The 12,421-nt window shown below is 39.7% G+C and overlaps 1 protein-coding gene across 2 annotated transcripts in view; it reads right to left on the reverse strand.

Moving 5' to 3' along the window:
• gphna (gephyrin a) overlaps positions 1-7,938 on the reverse strand; it is a 31,419-nt gene extending 23,481 nt beyond the window's left edge. Inside the window, exons 1-2 of one of the 2 annotated variants that reach the window (XM_028565417.1) lie at positions 7,635-7,938; positions 3,015-3,093 (exon numbers count right to left, since the gene is read on the reverse strand). In XM_028565417.1, coding sequence (XP_028421218.1) covers positions 3,015-3,093; positions 7,635-7,734 — 179 coding nt within the window. In that variant the 5' untranslated portion in view covers positions 7,735-7,938. Of the gene's footprint in view, positions 1-2,505; positions 2,546-3,014; positions 3,094-7,634 lie in introns of those variants that run through there. The other variant, XM_028565418.1, reaches the window with a different exon arrangement.
• Between the last annotated feature and the right edge of the window lie 4,483 nt (positions 7,939-12,421).

Here is a 12,421-nt window from a genome sequence, read left to right on the forward strand (position 1 = left end):
GAACTCTGATGGACATAAGAATGCATTGGGTAACAGACCGATAAGCAGAAAAACAGGAAAGTTTAAAGTTAAAAGGTCCCATGGCATGAAAATGTCCCTTTATGGAGTTTTTTTTTACATTAATATGCATTAATATGCGCTAGAAATGGCGATAGGTGTAAACCGAGCCCTGGGTATCCTGCTCTGACTTTGAGAAAATGAAAGCTCAGATGGGCCGATCTGGAATCTTCTCCTTATGAGGTCATAAGGAGCAAGGTTACCTCCTCTTTCTCTGCTTTGCCCGCCCAGAGAATTTGGCCCACCCATGAGAGAGAGAGAGAGAGAGATCATGGCTTTCAAACGAGCAAAGTAGCAGTTGGTCAAGGCCACACCCCCACCCTCACTCTCCACCAAGCTCATTGTGGGACTGTGATTGTGGCTGTAATTCTGCACCAAGGCAGAAATTTGGGAAAGAGACTTCAGATACAGTATTAGGGGACCACTAAGGTCTATATAAAAGAGACTTCAGATACAGTATTAGGGGACCACTAAGGTCTACATAAAAGAGACTTCAGATACAGTATTAGTGGACCACTAAGGTCTATATAAAAGAGACTTCAGATACAGTATTAGGGGACCACTAAGGTCTATATAAAAGAGACTTCAGATACAGTATTAGGGGACCACTAAGGTCTATATAAAAGAGACTTCAGATACAGTATTAGGGGACCACTAAGGTCTATATAAAAGAGACTTCAGATACAGTATTAGGGGACCACTAAGGTCTATATAAAAGCATCCAAAGAGCACCATGTCATGGGACCTTTAAGAGAATAGAAGAGGAAGTTGCACCACACAGAGGACCTTGGTGTGTGTGTGTTTGTGAAATATAATAGTTTCTGTCTAAGAAACACCCCCCTGTGAGGGGAGAATAAAAACACAGGGAAATCTTAGATTGAAGTTCATTTCAGAGGAGATCTTGGTGGACCAGCTCTGACTTAATGTCTGTTGCCAGGGAAACTTAGGTGCTGTTTGTAACTTCTTATGCTGGACTCAGTAAACTTTACTTAACTGAACTCTTTGTCTCAGATTGATCCTTGTGTTTTGGTAAACATTAAGTCCGATTAAAGAAGGCGCAGGAATTAGGTAATTGGGAGTCAGATTTGACAGGCCTTAGGGCCTTATTTTAGACATAATTCCCATTACACATGTAAACATTTGTTTACTAAGATGGCGAAGGCATGACCCGCCCTACTCTCCTTCTGATTGGCTAGTACTTGTTGCCTTCGTTAGTTAGGTTGGTTCGGTTTAGGCAAGAGGAGTGGGATTACTTAGGAGAGGGTAACCGCGATTTTCCACTGGGCACGTCTGTGCTGTGTTCCGGTTTTGTTCCGTCCTCCGCTACGCGCCATACCACACCGGGAGCGTATCGCAGATTATATTGTCTCTCTAAGTACTTTACAGAACAATCATGTGTTTATTAAGCTAGCATCTACCTTCCACTCCAGGCACTCCTACAGGTAACTCCATGCCTTCTCTTTTCTGGCATTGTCCTTATAAAAAAAGGATCTGTGATGTCTGTTATGTTTTTCCACCTCCGAGATTAATCTCTAGTCATCTGTGGTGTTGTAATGGAGACATATATAATAACAGGGGGTTCTTGTAAATTGACTGGATACTCTCGCTTCACTTCCTGCCCGGCTTTCCGAACGGCCCGTGGCTCGCGTGAAAATAGAACTGGTGCTTATCTTTAGCGGAGCAGAGAGCTGCTTCGCGCGCACCTCTGGGACATGTCGGTGCGCGGCTAGTGGAATATCAAGCGTTGACTTGAATGGCTCGATTGCTTGCAGCCACTTTCCACTGCGCACGTCTGCATGCGTTCCAGATGCGCCTCTGTGAGCAACCAGAACAAAGCACAGACATTCCCAGAGGACAATCGAGGTTAGAATGTCAGGGTAAGCCGAAAACAAAGGCAGAGTAGGGCGGGATATGCCTTCGCCATCCTGAGGAAAACATTTTATTTACATTTATCTAATTTTTTATTTAATTTGATTAAAAACAAAAGATATTTGTGTGCGCATCAGAATTTGTGGACCTTATTTTGTTATATGTGGATTTATTTTTTACATTTATGTATAACAATAACTATTTCTGAGGATAGTCATTTGTATATAAATCACAAAATACATTTGTGAATCCTTCTGTGTGGATTTATTAACATTGAGACTAGGGCTGTCAAAATTGCTCAAAAATGACGTTCAAATATTCCCTCTAAAAAAACACTGAATATTCGAACTATTTGAACATCTGGTTGCCCATGCTTCCAAGGTGGCACACGACATCGTGACGTCAAAATTATGTAATATCCGGCCGGCGCGTCAGATTTATGGCGCTAGAGCCGAGGTCGCGCATGGCTCTTTTTTTCAGCGGTGCGCGACAAAGAGGAAACAGGATCCTGAATGAGAATCGCCGACAATCGGATGTCAGGACTCTCAGAGTGACTGCAAGTCTCTCTGGTAAACTTACCGGGTTAAGATGAGTTATTTTATTGTTAATGAAAGGCTCGATCCGACGAAGTAGGTCATTGAATCAAATCGAAGCAACCACGCCAATGCTCCTGCCAGTTCTGCCGTTGTTTACCTTGTTCTTCTTCTTCTTCTAGTCCTTAGAAAGAGCAGCGTCGGTAGCCTTTCCTCATTAGCGCCACCGCTGTTCAGGAGAAGACTGCAGCTAGTATCGCGAGCACCAGCGCAGGTATAAATAGTCACGGTGATCTCATGATGTCACATTTGTATGCGCCAGCTGGGCTGCGTCCTGTATGTAACGGCTTTCAGGCGCGCTAGCAAAGCAGACAGCCAGACAGCCTCTGCTACCGCGAGCGGTTTTTTCCACTTTTTTTTTTATTTGAATATTAATTTTCACCTTCGAAATTCGTTTTTTAAAAACTATTCGAATATATATTCGAATTTAGAATATTCGTTGACAGCCCTAATTGAGACTGATGTGACTCTATAATAGACTGCGTGTAGACTCACAGTGAGGGATCATGGACCAGGTCTTTCAGGTTGACTCCACTCCTGTCCTCAGCCAAGTTATTGAAACAGCTGTCACTGACTGAAGAAGAGAGAAGTTCAGAACAGAACAAGCATGAATACGATGCACTTTTACTACACGTTTAAAATAAAACTGATCACTGACATTGGTTGTCTACAAAGAGATTGGAACCCTGGCTGATACTAATGAGACATTTCAATTGAAGTTCACACATGTATACTATATTAATGTTATTGCCCAGCATTTTAATTGAACCGTGTTTGCATCTCAGTGTCTAATTACTGTTTTACATGCCTGAATATATGAAGCTATAGTATTCCTTTATAGTCTACAAACAGCAGATATCTATTCACCCATGGTCTATTATTATTTTATTATGAATTGCTAAAGTAAAAACTTCAGATTGTCTAGATCCACTTTAAAGATATTGTGTAACAGTGATTTAAAAAGGTTGCCCAGCGTGTCTTACAATTTAATCAGTTAAACTTCAGACTTTGTTCTAGCCTGGTTCTGGCTGTGTCTCCATGTTTCCAGTCTTTAGTCTAAGCTAATCTTACTAGCTGCTGGCTGAAGCATTGTATTTAAGTCCAGAGATGTATCAATCTCCTCATCTAACTCTTTGCAAGAAAGCGAATAATCGTACTTCCCAAAATGTCAACATTTCTTTATACAAATAATTTTTTTTTCAATTTAAAGCTATAGTGCGTAGTTTCTGTCGCCCCCCATGAGGAATTCTAAGTAATGACAACACCACTGTTGTTGCACCCACATGACACAAGCCTTCCGTTATCGTGCACGCGCCCACCCCTCCTCCACGCAGTTGCTAGTAGCCAAGGGGGACACTGAGAATTAAAAAAACATGACGGACTCTTCAGAAGAGGTAATTATCTTTTCTTGAGTTTCTGTGCGAGAATGTGACCGGACGACAACAATTTCTAAACACGGCCATGCTGAGAAATACAGAGTTGTGTGGAGCTGAGAGTCTTAAGTAGCTTTGTATCAGCTCATTTGGCAATGGCTTGAATGTAACGGACGTTCATTAATATAAAAAAAAGTTACGCACTAAAGCTTTAAATCAATATTAAAATGGAATTTTGCTAAAACAAATCTAAGTGACTAAACTGACTTCATAACAGAAAACCCAAGCGGTCTAAAAGTGAAATTTAAACACATAAGTACTGTAATTAGTTCAGTGCTAGGTATTACACAATTACATTTCAAGACTTTTGAAGAAATTGCAGACATTTTGCTGCCTGTCATTACAGTCTCCTGACACATGAACATGAAAACATAGCTTATTGTGAAACCTTGGTACACTTGGTTCAAGGGCAAAAAATATTTCGAGGTCATCCAGGCTATCAACTTTGGTAATTATGTGAAAGTGAAGTGTGTTCTCAAGAGTGACATTTTTTCTCCATTCCCAGATGAAATCACGGACACTGTAAAATTGGGTTCTTCACCAATCACTATAGTTATGTCATGTTATATGCTTGATTTGAATATTGATCCCAATGTTGATATTGTTTTGTAGTTACAGTACATACCTCAATTTCAAATAATCTCAAAAGTACCAGAACATAAACATCTTCAAAAACTAAATCTGCAGAATATACTCTCCAAGAAGGTAGGAGAGTTTATTTCCAGCTTTCCAAATGATATTAAGATGTTACAATAGCTCTAGAACAATAGTAGCAAACACATGCGTGGATACAACCAGCCTGAACACATCACTCACAGACACAAACATGCATAAGAAATGTCCTGTATTAACATATTGTTAGAAATAAAGTCAATTTGATCACTAGGCAGTGAGTGTGAATAGAGGGATTCACCTTAACAACTTCTCTCATTTCTCTTGTTCTTTAGACTTTTATCATCAGAGAGAATTTAAGAATTTAGCCATGTTTGACACCACAAAAATAATCCCATTCAGATCCCTATTTTCCCAATAGATTGTTATGAAATAAAGGGAAACTGCATTAAATGCAGTTTTGGCAGATTTGGCTGTATCTAATAGTGGGGATTCAACAATGAGACTTCCTGGCTTCTACCAAAGGTTAGATTAGGGCTGGGTGATATGGCCAAAATCTTCTATCCCCATATACAGTAGGTCATTTCATATCTCGATAACAATATATATCACTATATAGCATGTTTTCTGGTAATTCAATACATAAATATTCTATATTTAATAACCACATGGCGGAGCCTATTTTGGTATACTCCTACATGTGAATGAAATACTTTACAAATGAAAAGCACTGAGTATTTTCTCATTTTATTATGAACTTCAGTGCAAAATGAACATAATGTGCAAAGATCAAAACGTAGTGTTGTCCAAATTATGTAAATATCGCCTCAATGCAGTTCTGCCGCTGTTTTTTTGACTTTGCAATAGAAAATATAGAAAAGTATATATGATACAGTATATGATTTATTAGTACATTGGCTTTATTAATCTGTGCCTATTGTATTTACTAATACAATTGATGAGCTTATTGTAAAATGAATGACAAACAAAAAAATAATATTTCTATGCTATTTCTTGTTAATTATTGGCCAACATATACGCCAATACCTAAATATACTTTAATTGCAATGGTGGAAGATGTAGGCTACTCAGATTTTTACTTAAGTCAAAGTAGTAATGCCACAGTGTATAAATACTCTGTTACAAGTAAAGTAATGCCTTCAAAATCTTACTTAAGTTAAAGTACAAAAGTATTACAAAGTAAGAAATTTCCTGAAACAGCTGACCTGAGAATATAGCTAGTTTTTCACTAATGCTTCTTGGGATGGGGAAATATTGTTGGTGACTATTTTTGGCTGGAGATTAATAGACATTTGGTGCTTTAGTCAGTATTTACAGAAACAGGAAGGTGTGTGTGGTATTGAGTTGAAACAAACTACAGTGAACGTCACCCACTGCAACGGTGTTGTCGTTGGAGGAGTAAGATATGTCAGGCTTTGGATACATACACAATAGTTCTTAGTAGGGTCAATTCATTGTTGGTTTGGGTATTTTTAATGGAATTTGTTGTAAAATATAGAATTTCAGCAGCTTTCATCATAAGTAGTTTCCCCTTTGGACATTGCTCTCTTTGGCAAAGCCATAGCCTGTGTTTGAAGTATTTCCAAAAGCTAAATTTTGAGCTAAATTTAGCACACCTCTTACAGTGTGTAGCCTGGCTCCTTCTGCCCAGTTATCACAGAAAGCAATTTCTCATATCTTTAGTTTTCCTAATGCTGTCTAAAAATTAGTTTCATTGTCAATATTATTTTATATCATTTTTATTACACCTTTTGCTCCATATATGCAACCTTAAGCAAACCTTATGTCAACTTTTCTAAACCCCATATGTGACCCCAAACTTGACTTAATTGCTCAGTTAAAATGTCTTGTGTAAACCCGTCAAAACACACACACACACACACACACACACACACACACACGGGTTAGGAACGTGTGTTAACATGTGACATGAAGCTGAAGTTGTCAGCTGTATGGGCAGCAGGGTTAGCTGCTGTTAGCCCATATGCTAGCTCATCAAAACCACGACAGACTTCCCAGCCAGCTGCTTGGGCGCATCCTCTTAGCATTATTCTCACGTCTCCCCCTGCCTTGGCGAGGAGGCAGCAGGGCTGCTGGTGACTGGTGGCTGTCACACGACTGTAACGTTATACTGTGGTCGCAGTCGAGGCGAACATCAGCTGAGCTAATTAGGGAAGCTGCTAAAACAACCTGCACAACATAATTCCTTTCGCTTTGGCATTGCGGCTTGCCTTCTAAATAGCTTTTAATAGCTACCAAACGCACAATTTATGATTAACGTTAATAAATGTAAGGTTACATTTCTGAGTTCAATCAAAGAACACACATGAAGCCCGAATGAAATGGCCGTCAAAGGGAACCATACAAGAAATGTTAATGAAGAGCACCCTCAATAGCTTCAAACATATCGGATCTGCAAAGGGACATGAATAATGCAGCTGATGTAGGCTCGGTTTCGTTACATTGCTAGAAAATATAACGTTCCCTTGCGTCAATACCGCAACATACAGCACAGCAAGATCGGAAGAACGGTGGTTTTGATTTCAAAATAAAAGCGCCAATCTTAGTTAAAAACTCAATGCAGCACTTCTCGCCAAGCAATAACATTGGACCCCCTAATTTTGAAAGTCTTTGCTGGGCGGTCTTTTTCCTACTGTCTCAATTGACGCTAACGTTAATTAAAATATATCGCTACAATGTAGGCTAGTGTAGCCATCTCGTACAACACTGAATATGACCATGGATGTATTATGGTGACAGCCAGTCTTCACATGTAAATACGTCATAAACTTCACTACACAATTGCAAATAACGTCGTTACAAAGCAAATTCCACATCTATCCAACCTGTCAAGAGGCAGGAAGCTAACGTTAGCTGCGGTTAGAGCAATGACAGTCAACGAAACCGGCTAGCTTAGCATACTGGCTAACGATAGCTAGCTCGGCAGCGAAGACAGCTCGTATCGTGACACCGACATGCACGGGCAACCGTCGGTAAAACGCCACAGAGGTGCACTATTAAGAAGCATTTTATCAAACAGTCTCCTTACCCGTCAGAATCCCCACTCGGGTCTGATGGTCGTGGTTGGTAAGCACCATCCCGTCCGCCGCCATGTTTACAACCTCTGTCTGCACTGTGCCGGGGCACATACATAGAAACAGTGTGGTGGTGTGCGGGCTGCTGCTGCACCTCTGGAGGACGACTGTGCGTGCGTGCGTGTCCTTTGGTGTAAGTGCCCTCCAAGTAATAAGTGAAGATTTGGGGCCGCCTCAAAAACACTGGTAGACACTAGAACATCAGGACTGGTACTTTGTGAAACCCCCAAATAAGAGTAAGGTGATCCTATCTGTGAAGGTACCTATCACAGAGTCTGTACTCCTTTTTGTACCAAATTTAGTCTCTTGTAGGACAAAGTTTCATAACACCAGCAGTAAAATGTCTTCACTGAACACAAAAAAGTTGAGTTTCTAGTTGTATTGAAGGGGACATTTGGGCCCCCATAGCCAGTTAATCCAGCCCTGACATACACACACAGTGAAGAGGATGGACAGTGGCGGATGCAGGCTGTCTGAAGGACAGGGGCAAAAAAAAAAAAAAAAAGGCACCAGCTGCAGGCAGAAAGGCACCAGCGCACAGTACGTTTTCGAGCATGTAGCCATTTACCTTGCATAGCAGCTGGATTCTCGTGATAGATCACATGAAAATCCATCTTGTCAGGAGAGAAACTGACTGCTGAACGCACCTACCCATACTGGGCAGGTGCGTTCAGCAGTCATTGCTGAGTGAGGAAGGCTCTTCCCACAAGGCATACTGCCTTGTGGGAAGAGCCTTCCCCTGCTCTGCCTCTGATTGGCTATATCCTTTCTTTTGACTGCTGAACACTAATGTTAACCTAGCTATGAAGCTAATCGCGAGCATCGCAGCCACAGCAGCTATAACGTTTTTGTTCCTGGACACAGCAAAGCCAATTTTCTTCTTCTTTGATTTCTACGTCTTTTGCATGGAATCTTGATGGTTTTACCAGCACATATTTTGGGCCGTTTTGCATCAAAAGTGTGAATTCTATACAATGCAATAATTACCTGAGCTACAATAATAGAGGATGCATTAACCCTTGTGTTGTCCTTGGGTCAAATTTGACCCGTTTTCAAAAAGAATTAAGTCAGAAATATGTGTTTCTTTCAACCAAAATGCCCAAAAATAACATTTTATTATTTTATATCATTTGAAAAAAATATGTTTTAATGGTTTCAAAAACTTGTATCTTTGTGTTTTTAGTTATAATGGCATTTCTCACTCAATATATTTGTGAGTAATGTACTATTGCACTAATACACTATTCTTTACTCTTAACCAAAACAATCCCTTATTCATGATAGCCCCCATATTAAACCTGAAGACTATTTACTATTCAACTTCACATTAAAGTATAACAATTACCACTAACGGACCGAGTGCTTTCTTGTTGACCCAATGTCCCTGTTGTCAACCCAGTTCCTTTTGGTCAGCTCAAGTACCTTCTGGTTAGTCTTTGTGACCTGTGATTTGCCCAAGTGTTCCTCTTGTTGCCCTCTAATTGGCACTGGCGCTCTGGCGCTCTGGTCAGCCAAAGAGCCCTATAGCGCTCCTCTCATTAGTGTCTGGTCCGCACAAATGTCCTTCTGGGTCACACATGTTCCTCTCTGGTGAGCTCAAGTGCCCATCAGCCCAATTACCCTCTTGGCCTGTGTGCTCATGTGGTGAGCCCAAGTGGAGTTGATGGTGGACAAAAAAAAGTTGTGCAGCTTAAATGTTAATAAGCTATTAATAAATGGATTTCGGTTGAGATGCACTTGAGCTTTGCAAGTAGTTAAACTGTCCATTCTCGTCTTATGGCATGATGAATTTAGAGTAAGAGGTATTTTAAAAGGACAAAACAAGTTATGCTGGAGGAGAATTTACACCAGCAAATGAGAATTTTTATTACCTTATTATTGGCTTTTTACGAATCTCTGAAGCGTCAATACAATTATTAAGACCATTAGTTACAACTTGTAAACCCTTTATAAAGTATGCCACATTACAAAGTGCTAACACGTTTTCTAGTTATTGTAACTATTGTCCTGATACATTTACTTCTCACTCATTTAAAAATATTAAGTTAAGTTATTTACACTACATGATCAAGTGCAGTTGTTTGTTTTGTGCAGTTGATCAAATGATGCCGTGATTTGTTAAACAGCTCGTTGCGTTTTATTGTTAATAGTAGATAATAAAACTTCTCCAACATCCTGTTGCATAATCAAAGCACTTTGGAGCCATACAGAGGACATTGTTGCTCCAGAAGCCCAGTACTATCCTCATGCCTGCCCCCCTTTTTGTTTGCTGTGCTCCGGGTAATGTCCATATTTGCTGTAACTCAGGGAAACATTCTTGACTCTGACTCTTGCAATGTTAAAGTTTACATGATATGGTCTTACCTCTCAGGAAGCCAGCCTGGTTCCCGGCAGGAGTTCAGTGGCATGATGGCTATCCATAAGGAGGCAGAAGTGTACAACATTTTGAACACATACAAGGAATTTGACCCCAGCTTTTTGTTGCTTTCAATGTACATAAACAGAAATAGACTTATGGCTAAAAACAAGGACAAAGCTAACCAAGGTAAACAAACATTGGACTGCTATGTACAGATATAATGTATATAAAAGCGTGTACATATACATATTGCATACACGTGCATACAGTAGACACATTATGCATTTACATATTGAGATTTATTTATTTAAAATAGGGACAGTGCATATTCATGAATATTATTTAAATATACAAGATTATAGCCGGTGGCTAATTTACATCTTAAGTCCCTTTGGCAGATTGATTTTAAAATAACAAGTGCCAACACAATAAGAAAAATAGCTGTAAAAGAGTACAATAATCAAACTGACAAACAATAAATGTTGCTCACGACAAACCAAGATTTGGGGGACCAAACAAATTTGGTTTTAACTGCTAAAGTGCTTAAGTGCTAAGTATTAAGCGTGCTAGTGTTATTGCACATCGCCCTATTGCACAAGTTTATAACATGCTGATATAGATTGCACAATGCCCCATTTGCACATGATTTGCACACACAGACATGTTTGTGCAGGTATTATTTCACATTAATTAGTATACATATCTGTATTTATACGCACTATTGCACATTATTAGCATATATAGATGTATGTATGTATGCATACATGTTCACAGGCCTGGTTTGTCCACATCCCCAAATGCCACCCCAACAAGTAAGTGTCCACACATACAAGATACATATACAGAACACAGATTACACAGCCAGTTTTTTGAGGGAAGGTTGGCAAATCCCGTCTTCTGTAGATAAGATTTATAATCTTCTGTGAGGATTGTAAGCAGTAATACAATGGGGCAATGCAAAAGTGTAAATGGTGCTGAAATAAATGCAGGTTACTTACTGTGAGGTAGGTGGATATGACATATACAGTGTATTCTTGACAGATATTTAAATGTTTAAATTATGTATTTAACTATGACTATAAACTATAAAATATATATTACAGTTCTAGAAGCTCAATGACACACAGCCTGTAAAGTCCTGTAGCTGCCGAGCTAACCGCTAACATGCAGGCCAGCTGTCAGTCACTCACAATAGCTCTCCAAACTCCTTTTAGTTTTCTCTGTCAACCCTGTCTCCTAAAAAATTACGTTCCCTTACAACTTAACTGCATTGGTATTTTGTTCTTAGGATACATCATTCATTCAATAACTGCAGGGGGATAAAAGCTCTTTATATAGCACAATAGCATAGGGCTAATAGGACAATAAGTTCACACAGTTTAATTCAAAAAGTGTATTTGTACCTCCACTTCTTAACTCATGCCTGTCTGAAAACCATTCCTCTTGCAGTTTACACTCCGAAAGAGGAGGCTAAATAAAATGGAATGTGCAACACAGCTAATTAGCTATGATAGATCATATATAATCCCTTTTGGACTCCTCAATACTGTGAGGACTATTCTATTTATTTTCTTTTTAATTAATATTGTTCTAATAAAACTGTTGTATTGCAACTATTCATCAATGGAGAGTCAATAGCGATAATTCTTGAGCATATATATGTAACTCCATCCACTTATAAAGGACTGGGTTGATGTGATTGGAAGATAAAACAAAAGCTAGTAAGCGGAACTTGAGTTGAAATTATTTTGTTTTTTGAAAAGTACCAATACTATATCAGTTCAGTCTCCGCTGTAGATTATCTTTCTGGTCGCCACATCTTGCTCCTTTTGGAGGTTTTGAGCATTTCAGCTCATCATTTCCTGTTGAGAAGAGGCTGGAGTTGACTTTAAGGACCCATTCTGTGATCCTCTGGTCGGTGTAGTACTCATCATCACTGTCCTCCGTCAGCCTCTCCGGACGACCTTTGTCTTCGCAGCCTTCAGATTCTGTTTCAATAGCTGAGTCATCAGAGCAGAAGGCTTGTTGTTGCCTTGCTTCGCAGAGACTGGTATTTTCTTTTACCCTGACTGGCATCATCGTACTGCTGTAATTGGCACCAGGATCACTAGCGTCATTCTTCTTTTGTCGTACCGGAGGGTCCACTGGTGCTTGAGTCAACGTTGCAGCTGGCTGACCATCAAAGGTCTGTTTAATTAGTCTGCTGCTAGTCTCTGAGTCCTGGACAGCTGCTTTGTTTCTTGATGCAAGAGCAACACTGATTTTACTATATTTGTGAGACTCCTGATTTACTTTCCCGCGTTGTGAAACCGACACATGAAACACTGTGTTTCCTGTAATCACGTTTCCAGTTGGTAAATGTCCTTTTGGTTTGGCTGACTC

The sequence above is a fragment of the Perca flavescens genome, chromosome 20, assembly GCF_004354835.1.
Source record: "Perca flavescens isolate YP-PL-M2 chromosome 20, PFLA_1.0, whole genome shotgun sequence".
NCBI classification, from domain to species: domain Eukaryota; kingdom Metazoa; phylum Chordata; class Actinopteri; order Perciformes; family Percidae; genus Perca; species Perca flavescens.